The 21,836-nt window shown below is 46.5% G+C and overlaps 1 protein-coding gene across 2 annotated transcripts in view; it reads left to right on the plus strand.

Annotated features, from left to right (window-relative positions):
* LOC143300001 (solute carrier family 23 member 1-like) overlaps positions 1-20,350 on the plus strand; it is a 28,469-nt gene extending 8,119 nt beyond the window's left edge. For both annotated transcript variants that reach the window (XM_076613559.1, XM_076613565.1), the window contains exons 4-14: positions 409-521; positions 808-869; positions 2,412-2,593; positions 4,177-4,297; positions 5,968-6,124; positions 12,007-12,156; positions 13,253-13,356; positions 14,054-14,183; positions 15,466-15,609; positions 16,466-16,561; positions 18,739-20,350. In XM_076613559.1, the coding sequence (XP_076469674.1) occupies positions 409-521; positions 808-869; positions 2,412-2,593; positions 4,177-4,297; positions 5,968-6,124; positions 12,007-12,156; positions 13,253-13,356; positions 14,054-14,183; positions 15,466-15,609; positions 16,466-16,561; positions 18,739-19,046 (1,567 nt within the window). In that variant the 3' untranslated portion in view covers positions 19,047-20,350. The remainder of the gene's footprint in view (positions 1-408; positions 522-807; positions 870-2,411; positions 2,594-4,176; positions 4,298-5,967; positions 6,125-12,006; positions 12,157-13,252; positions 13,357-14,053; positions 14,184-15,465; positions 15,610-16,465; positions 16,562-18,738) is intronic.
* The last annotated feature ends 1,486 nt before the right edge of the window (positions 20,351-21,836 follow it).

The raw sequence follows: 21,836 nt of genomic DNA on the forward strand, positions 1-21,836 counted from the left end.
ACATCAGTCATTGTGTTGCAGATTACCCATTATGCATTGTGTTACATCAGTCATTGTGTTTCAGATTACCCATTATGCATTGTGTTACATCAGTCATTGTGTTGCAGATTACCCATTATGCATTGTGTTACATCAGTCATTGTGTTTCAGATTGCCCATTATGCATTGTGTTACATCAGTCATTGTGTTTCAGATTGCCCATTATGCATTGTATTACATCAGTCATTGTGTTGCAGATTACCCATTATGCATTGTATTACATCAGTCATTGTGTTGCAGATTACCCATTATGCATTGTGTTACATCAGTCATTGTGTTGCAGATTACCCATTATGCATTGTGTTACATCAGTCATTGTGTTGCAGATTACCCATTATGCATTGTATTACATCAGTCATTGTGTTTCAGATTGCCCATCATCCAGAGTGTCAGCTTCAGCTTTGTGTCCCCCTTCATGGTGCTGCTGTCACTGCCTCAGTGGACCTGTAACCCCTGTGTGGATGATCCGGCAATGGCCAATGGTCAGTGTGTGTGTGTGTGTGTGTGTGTGTGTGTGTGTGTGTGTGTGTGTGTGTGTGTGCGTGTTTGGTGTGTGTGTGTGTGTGTGTGTGTGTGTGTGTGTGTGTGTGCGTGCGTGCGATTTTACACTTAAGCCAATATGTGTGTATGTATGTATGTCAGAATGTATAATGTGTGTGTACGAAAAGTGTGCGGGGAGAGGGAGAGAGAGAGAGAGAGAGGAGAGAGAGAGAGAGATGCATGTATGTATGTATGTATGTATGAATGTATGTATCCTGTTGTTTGCAGAGAACAGCACTGTCTGTGGGAGTGACGAGCACGTGGAGATGTGGGAAGCCAGACTGAGAGAGGTGCGTGCTGTTTTTCGGTTTCAGTTTCAGTTTGTAGGAAGTGTCAAAGCGCGCGGACTGCTCTATATACGCCACACCAAATCTGCTGTGGAGAAACAACAACAACAGCAACAGTAACAAACAACAGCAACAACAGAAAACACGTCAGAGGTTCGCTAAAACCGCACGTGTTGATCAGGCCGTGAGAGCTTTCCCTAGGTCTGTGTCAAACATTAACATCAAACGAGATGAAATATCTAAACAAAACAAACAAATTGGTAAGTACCACTCAACACGTAAACCAAATGAGGTCTGTGTCAAACATTAACATCAAACGAGATGGAATATCTAAACAAAACAAACAAACTGGTAAGTACCACTCAACACGTAAACCAAAAGGTTTCTAAGACCAAGACTGAATCGTGACTTGGAACGACAACTCAACAAAGTCCTGATGCAGAGATTGAATCATGGCTTGCGACAACCACTTAACATTTATCAAACCAACAAAGTCCTGAGACAAAGATTGAATTGTGGCTTGCGACAACAACTTTACATTAATTTATCAAACCAACAAATTCCTGAGACAAAGATTGAATTGTGGCTTGTGACAACCACTTAACATTTATCAAACCAACAAATTCCTGAGACAAAGATTGAATTGTGGCTTGCGACAACAACTTTACATTAATTTATCAAACCAACAAATTCCTGATACAAAGATTGAATCATGGCTTGTGACAACCACTTAACATTAATTTATCAAACCAACAAATTCCTGATACAAAGATTGAATTGTGGCTTGCGACAACCACTTAACATTAATTTATCAAACCAACAAATTCCTGATACAAAGATTGAATCATGGCTTGTGACAACCACTTAACATTAATTTATCAAACTAACAAATTCCTGATACAAAGATTGAATCTTGGCTTGTGACAACCACGTAACATTTATCAAAACAACATATTCCTGAGACAAAGATTGAATTGTGGCTTGCGACAACTTTACATTAATTTATCAAACTAACAAATTCCTGATACAAAGATTGAATCTTGGCTTGTGACAACCACGTAACATTTATCAAAACAACATATTCCTGAGACAAAGATCGAATCGTGGCTCGTGACAACTACTCGACATGACATTTTTTATTGTAGTGTCATGTCAGGCGATTGCAACAAGTGACAACCACTTTAGACCAGATGGAATTTAGACCTGGGGAAACACAGACATGCTCCGGTTACTGGAGAGCGTTTCTGATCAGGCTGAAAATCGGTGAAGGTGCCCTGTGTGAAGGGCTGTACGGGTTGATAATGTCGGTGATGGTGATAGAACTCAGAGCCATTCGCTAACATCCTTTTGTTAACACACATCTAAAAGCATTCCCTTTCAAGCGGTCTCTACAAAATTAAGGCACCCCATTCCCATATTCAACGACTGAATCGTGACTCGCGACAAAACCTTTATCACTCAAACCGACAAATTCCTCAGACGACGAACTTTGGCATACCGTGACAGTTTCCTGACTGCATCTTTCGTCTTCACTGTTGACCTCAGCTCCAGGGAGCCTTGCTGGTCAGCAGCCTGGTGCAGATGGTGGTGGGCTTCACAGGGCTGGTGGGCTTCCTCATGAACTTCATCGGGCCCCTCACCATCAGTCCCACCGTCGTCATGATCGGACTGTCGCTCTTCGAGGCTGCTTACCTCAAGGCCCAGGGACAGTGGTGGATCGCCCTCATGTAAGTGTGCTGGTGCTGTGTGTGTGTGTGTGTGTGTGTGTGTGTGTGTGTGTGTGTGTGTGTGTGTGTGTGTGTGTGTGTGTGTGTAGGTGCTTGTGATGTTGGTCGTGGTGATGATTGTAGAACTGATGATGGTGGTGGTTTGGTGATATTTCCAGGAGCTGATTTCTTCATTTGGAAAAAAGCACACACACACACACACAAAAATTTAAAAAAATCCCACCAGAGCATCACTTAACGTGTTTTTTTTTTGTTTTTGTTTTTTTTGTTTTTGTTTTTTTTGTTGTTGTTTTTTTTTAGCGTCCTGTTTCGTTTTCTGAAGAGCAGTCTTCTACGTTTTCCAAACAGCACTCCTTTACGTTTTCCTAAGAGCATACTTTATTGATTTCCAAAGAGCACCCTTTCACATTTTCCAACATTTTCCAAGGGGTACTTTTTACATATCATCTTTGACGTTTTCCAAACACAAGAGCACCCTTTTACATTTTCCTAAGAACACACACACACACACACACACACACACACACACACACACACACACACACACACACACACACACACACACACACATCCCTCCTCCCGTCCACCTACTGGTGCTCTTCTTTCAGACACAAATCCACACCAACCAATCCGCCCTGTGGTTGTGAATGACAGTGGACAGAGACCGTGATCTGAGTCTTTGGCACTTTAGTGTGTGTGCTGTACGGGTTCAGTTCAGTTCAGTTCAGTTTCTCAAGGAGGCGTCACTGCGTTCGGCAAATCCATATACGCTACACCACATCTGCTTCGCAGATGTCTGACCAGCAGCGTAACCCAACGCGCTTAGTCATCAGGCCTTGGAGGGAAACTAAAAAGAAATAAACTGAAATAAGATACAAAAGTAGATACATAGAGAAGTAATTGAATCAGTTAATTGGTAAATTAAGATAGTTAAAATACAATTTTAGAAAAATTAAATGAATAGATACAAAAGTGAATGACATAAAAAAAAGAATAAATAAAAAAAGAATATAATAATACTAAGAAGAAGAATGATGATGATGATGATGATGATAATCATAATCATAACCATAATCATAATGTATGATATGTATGATAGACAGTCGTGTCCGACTATGACCATCAGAACAGCAGAGAAAGGTAACTACTGTCCCGACTATCTGGGCTAGAATCCGATTATAGCGGAGAGTGTCTTGCCCAAGTTACATCCCCACTCTCTCGGCCAAAAGGGTTTTAGGACGGTCGGCGTTGGAATGGTTCCCAAAGGCCAACTAGCCCCCCCCCCCCCCCCCCCCCCCCCAAGGCTGCAGCACTAACAGCCAGTGCAATCTTGCCTCCTAGTTTGAGTCATAGTCCTTCACAAAAGACTAGGCTGTAAATGACTTCCCACTGTAATGGAGAAACTGTTGATCATACAGCTCTCACTTTGCTGTTGGCCCAACAGTAAGCTTATGTCAATCAGTGATGTAAAACTGAGCGTTGGGTTCAATAATGATAGTGATCATAATCATAATCATACTCATAATCATAATATGAATGTGAACATGAATATGAATAACAACAGTGACAAAAATGTTGCCCAGGGTTCTGGCGCTGATCGCCATCTTCTCGCAGTATCTACGTCACGTCTACCTCCCTCTCTGCTCCTACCGCCGTGGCCGGGGATGTTTCAAGACGCTCCTGCCCTTCTTTGCTCTCTTTCCGGTAAGAAGTCCTCTCTCTCTCTCTCTCTCTCTCTCTCTCTCTCTCTCTCTCTCTCTCAGAAGCACAAAAAATAAGGCATAATCAATTACAATGATCAGAACACACCAGAGTAAATGAGGAGGATATCCATATGTACATTTTATTTTCTTATGTTAATTTGGTAAGGTAGATAATTGATATATTGAACTATATCACTCCTAGAATGGGTGGTCGAGTTTGTATGATTAGTTTCTTTGTGTGTGTGTGTGTGTGTGTGTGTGTGTGTGTGTGTGTGTGTGTGTGTGTGTGTTCCGCTTGCTTAATGTATCGTGAGAGAGTTATATTTAGAGATTTTTTTGTTTGTTTGTTTGTTGATGAAAGGCTGTTAAGCAGAATGTTGCTTTGCATTTAAGGGGATTTAAGAATTAATCCCCGTCACCCCCTTGTCAATAGACCCTTACAGGTAATGACAATAAAAATGTCAAAGCGTCAAAGCGTCTCTCTCTCTCTCTCTCTCTCTCTCTCTTGGCTTCAGTTTTTTTTTAAAGGGAGGAAAGAAAGGGTCATGGACTTCGGGGTCTGGTGCTCAATCTGCAGTGATGGACGCTGAGGAGATGAAGCAATGCTGAAATGGGGGAGGGGGTGTTGGGTCGGGGGGGGGGGGAGGAGTTGGTGGGAGGGGGACAGCGGGGGGCACGTGGCAAGCAACACAGACAACAGCTGTGTACTGGTGTTATGTGTTGTTTACAGGTGTTGTGTGTTGTTTACAGGTGTTGTGTGCTGTGTACTGGTGTTATGTGTTGTTTACAGGTGTTGTGTGCTGTGTACAGGTGTTGTGTGGTGCTGTGTGCTGTGTACAGGTGTTAAGTGTTGTTTACAGGTGTTGTGTGCTGTGTACAGGTGTTATGTGTTGTTTACAGGTGTTGTGTGTTGTTTACAGGTGTTATGTGTTGTTTACAGGTGTTGTGCTGTGTACAGGTGTTGTGTGCTGTGTACAGGTGTTATGTGTTGTTTACAGGTGTTGTGTGCTGTGTACTGGTGTTATGTGTTGTTTACAGGTGTTGTGTGCTGTGTACAGGTGTTATGTGTTGTTTACAGGTGTTGTGCTGTGTACAGGTGTTGTGTGCTGTGTACAGGTGTTGTGTGGTGCTGTGTGCTGTGTACAGGTGATGTGTGCTGTGTACAGGTGTTGTGTGCTGTGTACAGGTGTGATGTGTTACCTTGTGCTGTGTACATGTGTAGTGCTGTGTACAGGTGCTGTGTGCTGTGTACAGGTGTTGTGTGCTGTGTACAGACGTAGTGCTGTGTACAGGTGCTGTGTGCTGTGTACAGGTGTTGTGTGCTGTATACAGGTGTAGTGCTGTGTACAGGTGCTGTGTGCTGTGTACAGGTGTTGTGTGCTGTGTACGGGTGTAGTGCTGTGCACAGGTGTAGGGCTGTGCACAGGTGTAGTGCTGTGTGCTGTGTACAAGTGTAGTGCTGTGTACAGGTGTAGTGCTGGTGTAGTGCTGTGTACAGGTGTAGTGCTGTGCACAGGTGTAGTGCTGTGTACAGGTGGTGTGTGCTGTGTACGGGTGTAGTGCTGTGTACAGGTGTTGTGTGCTGTGTACAGTGCTGGTGTAGTGCTGTGTACAGGTGTAGTGTGCTGTGTACAGGTGTAGTGCTGTGTACAGGTGTAGTGCTGTGTACAGGTGTTGCTGGCCATCTGTGTCAGCTGGTTGCTGTGCTACGTGCTGACAGTGACGGACGTGCTGCCCCCCACCAAAGGCCAGTGGGGCTACCTGGCCAGGACCGATGTCCAGGGGGACACTCTGCACAGGGCGCCCTGGTTCAGGTTCCCTTACCCAGGTCAGTGGGGGGTGGGGGGGGGGGGGGGGGGTCAGTGGGTCGGCAGTTGTCTTGATCTGTCTATGTCTCCACACCCACTTCTGCCAGTTCTCCTTTTTTCCTTTACCCGTGTGTTGCGAAAGAAATCAGAGGCCAGTGTCTCATCCGATTGGGCTGATGACGAGGTGAACGAGACAATGGGAGTCGTGTATGTATGTACATAGATAGATAGATAGATAGGTAGATAGATAGATAGATGTATATATATACATACATACATACATACATACATACATACATGTATGTACATGGATAAATAGATAGATGTATGTATGCATGTATGTACATGGATAGATAGATAGATAGATATATGTATGTATGTATATATGTGTGTATATACATGGATAGATAGATAGATAGCTAGATACATGTATGTGTGTATATATGTATGTATGTACATAGGTGGATAGATAGACAGATAGATAGATGTATGTATGCATGTATGTATGCATGTACATCGATAGATGTGTGTATGTATGTATGTACATAGATGTGGTGGTGGTGTGTCCATCGAGATCGATGATGACCATCGTTGTCATCCAGCGGGGGATGGGGGGAGGGTGGTGGTGGGGTGGGGGGGAGGATGCTCATGAGTCTATCTGTGAATGCGCAGATGGCTGTATAGTCCAATCTGCGCACGAAATGTTCGCTGACAGTTGGGGCAGACAAAGACAGGCATACCATTGTCAGGGAGCTTGTTTGCCCGTGACTTTCTGGCCTGCCTCTTCTGAACAGCTGCAGCAGTCCTGTTGGCCTCGCACAACTTGGCGCCTTTGTGCACAGCAGCGCGCCATTTGTCACGGTCCACTGCAGATTCCTCCCAGGAGTCAGGGTTGATATCAAATGCTTTCAGAGAGACTTTCAGAGTATCTCTGAAGTACTTCTTCTGGCCTCCGTGTGATCTCTTCCCTTGCTGCAGCTCGCCATAGAAGAGCCTTTTGGGCAGCCGATGGTCAGGCATGTGCGCCACGTGTCCAGCCCAGCGAAGCTGGGACTGCATCAGGATGGTGAAGATGCTGGGAAGGGTGGCTTTTGCGAGCACCTCTGTGTCTGGGGTCCTGTCTTGCCACTTGATGTTCAGTAGCTTCCTGAGGCATGTTGTGTGGAAGTGGTTCAGCTTCTTGGCATGTCGTTGGTACACTGTCCAAGTTTCGCAGGCGCACAGTAGTGTGGGGAGAACTACTGCTCTGTAGACCTTTAGCTTGGTCTCAAGACTAATGCCTCTTCTGTTCCAGACATTTGCACTGAGTCTACCAAAAGTTGCGCTTGCTCTTGCAATCCTGACGTTCACTTCATCGTCGATGGTCGCATTTCGTGACAGTGTGCTGCCAAGGTATGTGAACCGCTCCACCGCAATGAGTCTCTGACCGTTGACTGTGATGTTGGGCTCAACGTAGGGTTTCCCTGGGGCTGGCTGATGGAGAACTTCAGTTTTCCTCGTGCTGATGGTAAGGCCGAAGTTCCTGCTGGCAGCGGCAAACTTGTCGACGCTGAGTTGCATGTCAGCTTCAGATCCAGCGTTGAGGGCACAATCATCAGCAAACAAAAAGTCTCTGATGATGTCTGTCATGACCTTCGTTTTTGCTTGAAGCCTTCTGAGGTTAAACAGCTTGCCATCTGTTCGGTACTTTAGGCCGATTCCAACATCGCCATCTCTGAAGGCATCAGTAAGCATTGCAGAGAACATGAGGCTGAACAGCGTTGGAGCCAGGACGCAGCCTTGCTTGACACCATTTTTGACAGCAAAAGGAGCAGATGTTTCGCCTTTGTCCTGGACTCGAGCCTGCATGCCTTCATGGAATTGGCTGACCAAGGAAATAAATTTCCGAGGGCATCCGTACTTGGCCATGATCTTCCACAGTCCCTCTCTACTCACGGTGTCGAAGGCCTTAGTGAGGTCGACATAGGTGGAGAACAGATCAGCATTTTGCTCCTGACATTTCTCTTGCAGCTGCCTTGCAGCAAACACCATGTCAGTGGTTCCGCGCTCTTTCCGGAATCCACATTGGCTCTCAGGCAAATGACCTTGGTCAAGGTGTGCTGTGATGGTTATCACAGGTTTGCCGGTTCCCCTTTCGCTTGTACAAGTGAATGATAGATGCATCTTTGAAATCCTGGGGGATCGTCTCTTCTTTCCACATGAGTGAGTACAGCTGATGGAGCTTCTCAGTCAGCACAGTGCCTCCATCCTTGTAGACCTCTGCTGGTATGGAGTCTGAGCCAGGTGCTTTGCCACTGGATAGCAGACGGATTGCTTTCTGGGTCTCAAGGGGTGTTGGTGGATCGTCCAGTGCTTCGTTGATGGGGACTTGTGGGAGACGGTCTATGGCTTCATCATTTATGGAGGAAGGGCGATTTAAGACACTGTTGAAGTGCTCAGTCCAGCGTTCGAGAACTTTCTCCTTCTCGGTGATCAAGGTATTCCCATCTGCACTGAGGAGGGGGGACGATCCTGAGGATGTGGGGCCGTAGACTTCTTTTAAGGCATCATAGAACCTCTTCATATCGTGCCTGTCAGCATATCCCTGGATCTCATCAGCTTTGTCACTCAGCCACTTATCCTGCATCTGGCGTAACTTTTGCTGAACAGTCCTGCGGATGGCATCGTATGCATCCTTTTTTGATGTGGACTTTGGATTGCTCAGGCAGGCTTGATGCAGACGGCGTTTCTCATCCAGAAGCTGCTTGATTTCATCACAGTTTTCATCAAACCAGTCTTTGTGCTTTCTGGTCATGGGTCCCAGGGTCTCTGAAGCTGTACTATAGATCAGCTCACGCAGGGTCCTCCAGTCAGACTCCACATTCTGGTTGTCCAGAGAGGCGGATTCCAGACGATCTTCCAGCAGCTCCACAAAGGACTGTCTGATGGTGATGTTTTTCAGCTTAGCGATGTTGAGCCGTTTTGGAGCCTTCTGGCCTTGGGGGCGTCTCTTTGGCTGGATTCGAATATTCAGCTTTGAGACTACAAGGCGATGGTCTGTCCAACACTCGGCGCCGCACATGGTCTTTGTTACACGTACATCTTGCCTATCCCTTTTCCTGACGATGACATAATCGATGAGATGCCAATGCTTTGAGCGAGGGTGCATCCATGACGTCCTGTTGCGGGTAGGGAGGCAGAAAACTGTGTTGGTTATCAGCAGTTCGTGCTCTGCACAGGTCTGAAGCAAAAGCAATCCGTTTGGGTTGCAGTGGCCCACACCATGCTTTCCAATCACTCCATCCCAGGAGATGTAGTCAGAGCCAACTCTAGCATTGAAGTCCCCAAGAATGATGAGCTTGTCTGCTTTAGGGATAGCAGCAATGACAGAGTGAAGGTCCTCGTAGAACTTCGCCTTCACTTCATCCGGGTTGGTCATGGTTGGGGCGTAGGCACTGACAACGGTGAGGTGCTTCTGGCCACCAGCCAGTGGGAGTTTCATGGTCATAAGCCTATCGTTGACTCCCTTTGGGATTCCAGCTAGCTGGAACATAGATGTATGTATGTATGTATGTACATAGATAGATAGATGGATGAGAATAAGAATATGAATAACTTTATTATGTCCAACTGGAGAAATTTGGTCAGGTGCATTATCACAACATGGGGACCAAAACTGAAACAGTCAACAACAGCTTTTACGAATATTACGAAGACAAAAATGTAAAAAAATATCACACCGTTTCATACATCCATCCACACACTGCAGGTAATAACTAGTATTCTTAATGTAAAAACAGAAAGAATTAAGAAACATTATTTTGAATATAATTATAAGCATAGCCTACTATATTGCACACTGATTATAATAGACAGATAAGAATAAAGATAAATTGCGGAAAACCACAACCAGATAAACAGCGCACACCCGCACCCACCCACCCCACACACGTGGATTAGATAGATAGATAGATGTGTATATGTATGTATGTACATAGGTAGATAGATAGATAGACAGATAGATAGATGTATGTATGCATGTATATACGTACGTAGGTACGTAGATAGATATATAGATAGATATAGGGAGAGAAAGATAGATTGAATGTTTGTAGATAGATAGACAGATAAATAGATAGATTGAATGTTTCTGGTTCTCGTGGATTCTTTGTGTTTAACATCATGAATTGATTTTTCTTATTGGAGACAGTAAGGTATTCTGTATCCTCTGTTCTCTTTCTAGTGTGTCTGATGGTGACTTTTTGTTTGCTCTCATGTGTGTGTGTGTGTGTGTGTGTGTCTGTGTCTGTGTGTGTGTCTGTCTGTGTGTGTGTGTGTGTGTGTGTGTGTGTGTGTGTGTGTGTGTGTTTCTGTGGTGGAGGTTGACACAGTCGAAAAGAAGGGAGAGGTTGGTTATAATGATGAGTGTACTTTCTTTGTGTTTCGATATTTTTTTTTCTTTCTTTGCAATTTGTTTCATTTCTTTACTTTCTCCTTAGGCTGAGGCGTTGGATGTAAAAAAACAAACAAACAAACAAAAAACAAAGATGTTCCTTGCTAATCTGTGACCCTTGTAACAAAAGAATCGGACATGACCTGAGTTCTCTTCCCTTGACAGGGAATTCCCGTACGTCCTCTCTTTCCTGGAGACAAGTGCTCGTTTATAACGTTGTGATATTAGGTTTTATTAGAAGGTTAACCCCCTAAAACAGCGTATGCTGCCTACATGGCGTGGTAAAAACGGTCATGCACGTAAAATCCCACTCGTGTACATACAAGTGAACGTGGGAGTTGCAGCCCACGAACGAAGAAGAAGAATTAGAGATTAGAAGGTTATTGTTCAATGTGTTAGTGTCATCTCTCATCGCAAGTGTGATGAATATTCGTTTTATAACCATGCTGAGCTTCTGTTTCTGATTGGACGTTTTAACTCTCTCCATGCGAATTCACGCCAATTACCATCATCAAAATATTGCAAGCGGAAGGCTCTTGAAGAGGTGAATGTTGACAAAGAATACCACAATTCTGACGACGGAAGCTAAAGGTTGGGTCATTCAGACACCCACTGGACATCTGAAGGGTCTGTGTAGAGGAGAAGAGAGGACTGGCCGTACTGAGTGAGTTAAGTTCGTTTATTCGTTCAAGGTTTTACCCCCCTTACTCCCCCCTCCCTCCCCCCGGCCATCCCCCATCCCCACCCCAAGTGTTGAAGTTGTTAGAGTGATCAGCCTTTGTACGTGGCATGACTATTCTGTACGTCTTCTGTGTGTGTGGCCGTTGTTTGTCGAGCTTTCTGTTTCTGAATGGGTCACTCACTTTGTTTTCTGGTGTCCACCGATAATGATAATAAAAACTAATAAGGCAGATAGATAGATAGATAGATAGATAGATAGCGCTAACTCCCCAAAAACGGGCTCTACGTGCCTCACAAGAAGCAATACGTAAACGATAGTGCATACTAAAGTAGCTCTGCATGTGGAAAAACAACAAACACACACACACACGTGTCTCTATTCACCAACACAATGCTACACATGATGATGATGGCATAACATATCCTCATCCTCGGTTCCAGGAAGACAACCACGACGACGACGATGATGACTATGGTGATGATGATGGTGGTGGTGGTGGTTTCCTATAACCCATTGTCATGTAAAAGCGTCAATGAAAATTTTTCAAACAGTCACGGGGTGGGCTGCATAAGCGCAAACTTAGCAGCACTGAGTTTGCTTACCGATAAGAACGTTCCTAACTCCACGGTGAATTCCATACACTTAAGAACATTCTTAACTCTAAGCAAACTTAGCGCTGCAAAGATCGCCTCGTGCAACGCGGCCATGGTGTGGGGGGAAAAAGGCCCGGGGGGAGGAAACAGAGGTGGGGGTCTGGGAGACTGAGCGGACTGCCTGTTGTCCTGCAGGTCAGTGGGGGGTGCCCACGGTCAGTCTGGCGGGGGTCCTGGGGGGTATCGCTGCCATCATCGCCTCCATCATCGAATCCGTCGGTGACTACTACGCATGCGCACGCCTGTCTGGAGCCCCGCCTCCGCCTAAAAGTGCTGTGAGCAGAGGTACTCGTGAGTCTGGTCTTGTGAGTCTGGTTGTGGAGTAGGCCTTTACAACAGACACTAGTTAGTAATCCAGATTGTATTGTATTGTATTGTATTGTATTGTATTGTATCATGTTTGACTGGGCTGCATTACACTGGATTGGATTGGACTGGATTACTTTTTGTCAGAACAGATTTTTGTGTGTGAAATTCGGGCTGCTCACCTCGGTTAGAGCTCGCCACTACAGTGCAGGGCCACCTGTATCTCCTTTCTGTTTTGTCTGTCTGTCTGCAAGTGTGTTTCTTTTACTTACATAGCGGATCCTTCTTACTGCAGAATTTGGTCAGGAACAACCCCTTTGTAGCCGTGTTTTTGTTGTTGGTTCTTGTTGTTGTTGTTGTTGTTGTTGTTTTACGTGCGTCAAGTGCACGCTTGCATACAGGAGCTCAGTTTATCGTGTCACCTGAATGATTAGCACCCCTACAACCAAAGATCTAGGTAGGAGGGTGGGGGAGGGGGTGTTGGGGGGTGTAAAATACAAATATGGGACTCGAAGCCCTAGACACCCGGTTCCTAGTGTAGGGCAAAACCACTACCCGGGCCTCCCATCCACATTCTCCACGTCTTCTTAATGCCTCATCCACCCCGTTCACTCTTACAGTGTTTTCGTTACGCTGAGAAGGGCACACTGACCCAGTAACTGCACTGCCTGTGTTCACAAGTCCTCCTGGTTGTTGTTTCAACACGGATGCCGGAGACAGGAACAGCTGGTTCAGCAGGTGGTACTTCTCTTTGATGATGATATGGATACTTAAACAGAGCCTATCCTTGGTCAGCGACCCAGCTACAAGCGCTTTACAAACACTGAGTCATTTGCACAACAGGCTGCCTACCTTTCTTGTCCCGGTCACACACCAACCGATTCCCACGTGCTCTGCTGTCCACTTCAGCATCTAATAATTGCTGTCTGAAGGCTGTTCTATGACCTGGTGGTTTTCCTCCTGAATTCAACATGATCTACACTCCCATCCACACACGCTGTCATAACTGCTCCCCACGTGCACACCGTGACATTGACGTTGTGTCTCCGACCTGTGAGGTGTGAATCACTTGCAGGTATCGGGGTGGAGGGCATCACCACCCTGCTGGCCGGGGCCTGGGGAGTGGGGGGAGGCACCACGTCCTACAGTGAGAACATTGGGGCCATCGGCATCACCAAGGTGACTGCACACCTCACCTGTATTCACACACCTCACCTGTATTCACACACCTCACCTGTACTGTATTCACACACCGCACCTGTATTCACACACCTCACCTGTATTCACACACCTCACCTGTAATGTATTCACACACCTCACCTGTATTCACACACCTCACCTGTAATGTATTCACACACCACACCTGTACTATATTCACACACCTCACCTGTATTGTATTCACACACTGCACCTGTACTGTATTCACACACCTCACCTGTACTCAAACACCTCACCTGTATTCACACACCGCACCTGTACTGTATTCACACACCGCACCTGTATTCACACACCGCACCTGTATTCACACACCGCACCTGTATTCACACACCGCACCTGTATTCACACACCGCACCTGTACTGTATTCACACACTTCACCTGTATTCATATACCTCACCTGTATTCACACACCTCACCTACAATTCTTTTTTTTTCTTCTTTTTTTTTTCTTTTTTAAAATTATTTTTTCTTTTACTGAATCTATTCTGAGCGTTAAAATATAGACATCTGTAAAGCAATCACAGCTCTGGAAAGATGCTTTCTTTTTCTTGTTTTTTTCTTTCTTTTTTAAGCTTATAATTGTTTCTTATAGAGGTGAAAACCTGCCAAAAGTTGAAATCCATCAAGTTGACCAGTGACCTTAACCTACCTGTGCAGGTGGGCAGTCTGGCGGTGATCCAGGTGAGCGGTGTGCTGATGATGATCTTTGGCTGTGTGGGCAAGTTCGGCGCTCTCTTCGCCACCATTCCGGATCCCATTGTGGGCGGACTCTTCATTGCTATGTTCGGTGAGTTCGTACACACACACACACACACACACACACACACACACACACACACACACACACACATGAAAGATGACATCCTGATGCACGAACGTATTGCAGAATTTCACAGCGTTTGTCCGGTCATGAGAACCTGTTGGATAGTGCAAGGGATTTTACATGGTGTTTTGCATGCTCTAAGTGCACGCACACCACTAATCTACATGGTGTTTTGCATGCTCTAAGTGCACGCACACCACTAACCCACATGGTGTTTTGCATGCTCTAAGTGCACGCACACCACTAACCCACATGGTGTTTTGCATGCTCTAAGGGCACGCACACCACTAATCCACATGTTTTGCATGCTCTAAGTGCACACACACCACTAATCCACATGGTGTTTTGTATGCTCTAAGTGCACGCACACCACTAATCCACATGTTTTGCATGCTCTAAGTGCACGCACACCACTAATCCACATAGTGTTTTGCATGCTCTAAGTGCACGCACAACACTAATCCACATGGTGTTTTGCATGATCTAAGCACACGCACACCACTAATCCACATGTTTTGCATGCTCTAAGTGCACGCACACCACTAATCCACATGTTTTGCATGCTCTAAGTGCACGCACACCACTAATCCACAGTTTCAGATCCCCTGGACCTTTACTGCCACAGGGCCAGTGATTGCATGTCCACGGTGTCAGGCTCTGGCACTTAAGTCAGGTACCCATTCAAATCTGGGTGGGGGTGAGGACAGTTGGAAGTAAGTACCTTTTCTCAGTAAAAGAAGAAGGAAATTCCAGTCCTTTCGTCGGTCGGTGGATCCACGGCTCTGACACTGTGGGGAAATGAAAGAAACACCGCATGCCCAGTTCAGGCGTCGTTTGTGTACACAGATTTAAGGATGATGTAACTCCGGTTGTTGTAGAGGTCTGGCTTTGTTTCGTGGTTAACTGTGGAGTTTGGCCAACACAAGGATTGCAGCAACTCTAAAAATAACTCTGGTACCACAGGTCAAGGAATGTGAACAACCATCCCCTCCCATGCTAACAGCACCACTCTCTGTGTCTCTGTCTCTCTGCTCCTTTCCTTGCTAGGCAGTGACCTCTCACAACACTTCCATCCGGACTCTCTTTGTGTGTGGACCTGACTGTACTGTAGCCTGTAGCTGAATAGAACGAAGTCTTTAAAGTCCAACCAGTGTTCCCTCTGGATGTAATGAGCGAACCCTTCAACAACAACATTCGTCAGATGTGATCAGATCCATTGGTCCTCACTGCCGTGTGTGTTCCCCAGGCATGGTGACGGCAGTGGGGATCTCCAACCTGCAGTTTGTGGACCTCAACTCCACCCGTAACCTGTTCATTCTGGGGGTGTCCGTCTTCCTGGGCATCTGTCTGCCCAAATGGATGGCCCTCAACCCGGGGGCCATTGACACAGGTGGGTGGGGTGTATGTGTGTGTGTGTGTGTGTGTGTGTGTGTGTGTGTGTGTGTGTGTGTGTGCTATGCGAGCTAATGACTGAAAGATTAAAACGAGACTTACCTGTCAGCTGAAGTTTGATCAGAGCTCCACCCTGTGGAAGGGCACCCAGAAAGAATTATGACAGTGTGTCAGCCAGGTGCATAATCCATGATGCACAAATCTCTGTTGTACAGGTTTACATGTGCCAAGGATAGAAACCATTCTCGTCCATTAGATTGGGCGTGCTGGCCTTCAGTTCTGTCTATCATGTAAGGTACATCGGCAGAGCAAACTAGAAAAAAATGTTGCAAACACAGCAGTTTATGTCCATGATATCCAGGAAATAACACAGATAATGATAAACTTCCAGTTATACAGATAACACACTGCAACGTACATTGCACTGCTTCATACAACAGGTGTCCCAAAGGGGATTCAAACCTGAACTCCGTCCAACCAAGATGCCCAAAGCAAAACTGGCATCAACAAAAGGACGCGAGCTGTGAAGTGATGGACTGATCACCAGACAAGCCAGACACGAACTGATCGGCCCAGAGGCTGCCTCGCATAATGCACGCTCAATCGTAATTCTGAGGTGGTGCCGTCTTACAGGATAGAATTTCCTTCAGTGTCGTGAAGATCCATCGTATTCTAGCGTCTCTGCCTGTCTCGTATTTCCATTGGCAGGGGATGGTGGGGGAGGGAAAGGTGAGTGGGTGCGTGGGTGTTTTGTTGTGTGTCGTAATATGTATGCTCGATCTGTGTGTGTGTGTGTGTGTGTGTGTGTCTGTGTGTGTGTGTGTGTGTGTGTGTGTGTGTGTGTGTGTGTGCAGGCAGTCAGCTGGCGGACAACGTACTGACAGTGCTGTGCAGCACCAGCATGTTTGTGGCCGGAGTGCTGGCCTTTGTGCTGGACAACACCGTGCCAGGTGATCTCCCTTTGTCCCCATTCCCTCCCTTGTGTCTGTACACAGGCCAGTTTACCTCCCATGCAGATCACACCACGAGGAATTATTAAGATGACAATGAAAAAAAAAAGTCTCAAACAAAGCAATACGTCCAGCTTTATACACTAAATTTCAAAGTAACAGGACAGTTTCAGTTTCAATGAGGTGTCAAAGCTTGCGGACTGATCCATTTACGCTACACCACATCTTTTTTTCATGAAGAGGGCCAGATGCCTGACCTACGCATAAACCCAACGCATTGGTCAGACCTTAAGAGACCACGCTAGGGTTGTTGGTTGGTTGGTTTTTTTTTATAAAACATTTACATGAAATGCAATGAAAGTATCAAACGAAATAAGTAAACACACAAAAAGATGATAAGATGGCAGACACATAGACGACAAATGATTGAAATGAGATAAGGTCGTATGTTTATGTTTCTGTCCCAACACATGAAATAAACGCAGAAAGTATCCTCTTGCATCATTGGAAAGGGGGAAAAAAAGATGTGAGTGGCAACATGATTAATCTGTGTGTGTGTGTGTTCTTAAATATTAAAAACTTTTATAGTCGACGGGAAAAAGGGCATTCGCGCGCGCACGTACACATACGCACACAGGCACACTGAGAGACGGACAGAGAGGTTGGAGGGGGGAGGGGGGAGCAGACAACAGAGGTCAAGCTGGCCCCATAAATCCACACCTGTCAGGTGTGTACCAGAGCGGGGTGATGGGGATCATAAACATGCAGCAGCCTGACACCTCCTGTCAGTCTCACGTGATGACCCCCTGACCTGTGACCCAGGACCTGTTGGGGAGGACGTTGACCCCACCGACCTGTGCCCCACGGTCACAGTGCGCAAGGTCAACAGTTGCGTGTCAGTGTTTTGGTTGGTTGGTTATAGGGTGGGTTGTCCTTTGGGTCCGATGAAGACTTTTTTTCCCATTCATTCTTTCTTTCTTTTTCTTTCTTTTCTTTTCTTTTATTTTATTTTATCCATGGATGGACACGAAGGTGACACTGTAACCCTCGTGTGAAGGCAGTGAGTCTGGATCGGTGGTGGAACTGGAAGGAAGTGTATCGTTGTGACCATTGACGCTGTAGCGTTGTTCTCCTACAGAGATTAGTTTTCTTCACCAAAAGTGCACCCACCGACGCTGGGTGTGCGGGAAGATGTTACAGTGGGGAAAACTGCTGCACTGGGGAGGAACCCAGGCTCTTGTCTTGGCCTGGGGAGTCATTTGATCCGGTGGTTTCCTGGCTGCTGTGGGTTGACCAGGACTTGTGAGTGCAACATCCCCGTGCTCTAGGGCACTGCGCTCCACGGGCACTCTCTGTCTCGTCGCTTTGTCAGTGACCTGTTGTGTCTGCAGGGAGGGGTGAGGGGTGGTGGGTGAGGTGGGGGTCAGTGACCTGTTGTGTCTGCAGGGAGGGGTGAGGGGTGGTGGGTGAGGTGGGGGTCAGTGACCTGTTGTGTCTGCAGGGAGGGAGGGGTGAGGGGTGGTGGGTGAGGTGGGGGTCTCGTCTGCTGACTGTGCGAGCGATCACAATAGCATACTGTGATAAAACTTTGTTTCAGAACCAGCGTTCTGTTTCTCCCTATCCCTACCCACACTCCACTCACGCATGTGGTAACGCGTCCGCCTAGGAAGCGAGAGAATCTGAGCGCGCTGGTTCGAATCACGGCACAGCCCCCGAAATTTTCTCCCCCTCCACTAGACCTTGAGTGGTGGTCTGGACGCTAGTCATTCGGATGAGACGATAAACCGAGGTCCCGTGTGCAGCATGCACTTAGCGCACGTAAAGAACCCACGGCAACAAAAGGTTTGTTCCTGGCAAAATTCTGTAGAAAAATCCACTTCGATAGGAAAAACAAATAAAACTGCACGGAGGAAAAAATACAAAAAAAATGTGTGGCGCTGTAGTCTGGCGACGCGCTCTCCCTGGGTAAAGCAGCCCGAATTTCACACCGAGAAATCTGTTGTGATATAAAGAAATACAAATACAAATACAAATACTGCTACTACTACTGCTTTATTTCAGTACAATACACTACAACAAATCCAACATTGATCTTAACCGAAGCAAATCTCATCTGCTGATCGCTGTTTAACTGGCCATCTTTTGACTTGTGTATCATGGAACGTTCTCTGCCGCAGGGACGCGGGAAGAAAGGGGGCTAACCAAGTGGGGCCAGAGCGAAAGCACGGGGGACGCGCCGGGCAGGGAAGGGAGGCAATTCGAGGTGTATGACCTCCCTTTGGTGCAGCCCTATCTGAACAGACTGCCCTTCACCCGGTACCTGCCCTTCTGCAACGGCTACAGAGGGGACCTTCACGTGACTCAGCGGGCCGGGGGGAGGAGGGGGGAGGGGGAGGAGGACACCGTGGCTGACGGCAAGGGCCACGTGAATGAAGCCTTCCGCTCTGCACCCTCCACAGACAACGTGACAATCACCCAGCTGTAGGCAGGGTCTGCTGTCAAAGCTAACCCCTGGTCAGCGCCCAATAGTCCTGCACTGTCTTCTCAGTTTGGAGGAGGTTTTAAAATGTACGGATTTATTCATATAAGCTACGCCACGCCGACTGTCGTTTTTCTTTTGTTTTTAAATAGTAGATGCCTTGTCTTTACATCATTCGCAGACGTGCGCCATCTTTCCCAGGCAATAATTGTCAAACCGTGACAGTTGCAGTGACAATGGCATGTTGGATTCATCAAATGGATTCATAATGCGTTACTGAGTTGAGGTGAAGTGATTTGAAATAGGAAACAATTGCTTGTCGTTCCGTTTATATTGTGTGAAGAGAATAACGTGACTGTTTCTTTTCAAACTTCTTGTTTTTCTTGTGTGTTTTTGTTGTTTGTTTGTTTTTTGGTTGTTGTTTTGTTTGTTTGTTTGGGTTTTTTCACTGAGTTGCTCCAATTTTGGATACAGCACAGCATAAGCAAGGGAGATAAAATAATGTATTGGTGTTTGGCGCTCTGGGACTATACACACATGAAGATGTATGTCACTTAATCTGTCAAAGACATGACGTCATGGTTCCGAGACCAGACTGGCCCACACGGGAAGCATGGATGTCGCGCGCGCGCGCGCGCGCACGTGTGTGTGTGTGTGTGTGTGTGTGTGTGTGTGTGTGTGTGACAGACAGAAACAAAGAGAGTGGAACTGTCACGTCTACAGTCGGCTTTTTACATGGCCAGGAAAGGCTTCATTGATAAGAATCTAACCCGCATTGATTCAAATTAGTTACATTCATTTGGTTTGAGCTTTGTCTCACAAACTAACTTCAAATACAACCAGGAATAATAGAAGAAATGAGATTTGAGCACTGACGACTGTAGGAAGTTGGAGAACAGGCTGAATTCTTAGGTTTGGGGACAGTGAGCCCAGGGATGTACAATGTGTCATGGTCGTCATTGCTGCATGGTTTACTGGTCGTCTTTGCCGAGTGGTTTACTGGTCGTCTTTGCCGAGTGGTTTACTGGTCTTCATTGCTGATTGGTTTACTGGTCTTCATGGTTTACTGGTCTTCATTGCCGATTGGTTTACTGGTCTTCATTGCTGCATGATTTACTGATCTTCACATCACTGTTGTCCCCAACATGTCCACTGCAAGGTGTTAAAATGTCTGCTTGGTCTCATGAGAAATCGCTACGTTACTTACTATCTTAGACATTTCCCTCGTCCTGGGGTCACAGACCGTCAGCAAGAGACTCCCCTGTCCCCTGTCCCCTGCCCCCTGTCCCCTGCCCCCTGCCCCCTGTCCCCTGCCCCCTGTCCCCTGTCCCCTGCCCCTTGTCCCCTGACCCCTGGCCCCTGTCCCCTGCCCCCTGTCCCCTGTCCCCTGCCCCCTGTCCCCTGTCCCCTGCCCCTGTCCCCTGACCCCTGGCCCCTGTCCCCTGCCCCTGTCCCCTGTCCCAGTGCCTTTGCCTGTCTGGCTCAATGTAAGGTCCACACCTTCTTGGTGTCTGCCTGGGGTGGTATTCAAGAGACCATTGTACCTGCCGGTAAAAGTGTACCTGCGGGTAAATCTATATGAGACAAGGCCTGTTTGCCTTAACCCGCAGGTACACCTTTACACGCATGGTACGGCTTTACCCGCATGGTACGGCTTTACCCGCATGGTACGGATTTACCTGCATTGTACGGCTTTACCCGCATGGTACGGCTTTACCTGCATTGTACGGCTTTACCCGCATGGTACGGCTTTACCTGTATGGTACGGCTTTACCTGCATTGTACGGCTTTACCCGCATGGTACGGCTTAACCTGCATGGTACGGTGGTCTTTTGAATAGCACCCCTGGATGTCTCTTCACCAGGCGTTTCTCGGTAAATCACTGTGCATGGACGTCCATAGTTTCAGCGGTCGTCATCTGTGTTTGCTGAGAGCATCTGTGGCAGCGTTTGGTTCCAGTACGGGCTGAGTCAGAGGCCTGGTGTCCGCGTGATCAACTAATTGATTATTTAAGTAATCGGTCAAAGTGCACGCCACAGGGTAAAGGTGGAAGGTCAGTGTACTGTGATGGGAGGGTAGATTCACTCAGCATTGGTTGCTCCTCGTCCTCAGGTGATCTTCGCGTGTCGTGACGTTATTTTCCTCATGGGATGCTGTTGCTTTTGTCGTTTAATTTGTTTGTTCACGTGTATCATGTGTGTGCAGATGCTACATCCCATACATCGTTCATAGGAATTGCTTTCTCTGTTTGTGTTATTATTTTTTTTATCTTGACGTGTGTGGGAAATACGGGCTGATGCTAGATCGAATCCTACATACCACACGGATCACTTAATTCCTTCATCCATGTTTAGGTATGTGTAATATTGGTGATGCAGATATCCGTGTATTGTTCCTGTCTCTGTTCGTTTTCATTGCTGTTCGTGTTGATGTAATTCTGGTGCTGCTGAATCCTACGTATTGCTCTTGTCCTTCACTCTACATGTTTAAGTTTGTGTACACGTGATACTGGGTATACAAAATTGCTTGTATCGCTTCTCTCTCTCTCTCTCTCTCTCTCTCTCTCTCTCTCTCTCTCTCTCTGTCTCTCTCTCTCTCTATCTATCTATCTATCTCTATCTATCTATCTATCTCTCTTTCCCTCTGTCTCTCCGTCTCTCTCTTCTCCCTTCTCTCTCTCCCTGTCTCTCTCTCTCTCTCTCTCTCTCTCTCTCTCTCTCTTGTTTTTGTTGTCACAAGGACAGATTGGAAGACTAGGCAATGCCTAAAATCTTTATCCTTGAGTAATAAAGTTTT

This window comes from Babylonia areolata, chromosome 2 (assembly GCF_041734735.1).
Source record: "Babylonia areolata isolate BAREFJ2019XMU chromosome 2, ASM4173473v1, whole genome shotgun sequence".
Classification (NCBI taxonomy): Eukaryota; Metazoa; Mollusca; class Gastropoda; order Neogastropoda; family Buccinidae; genus Babylonia; species Babylonia areolata.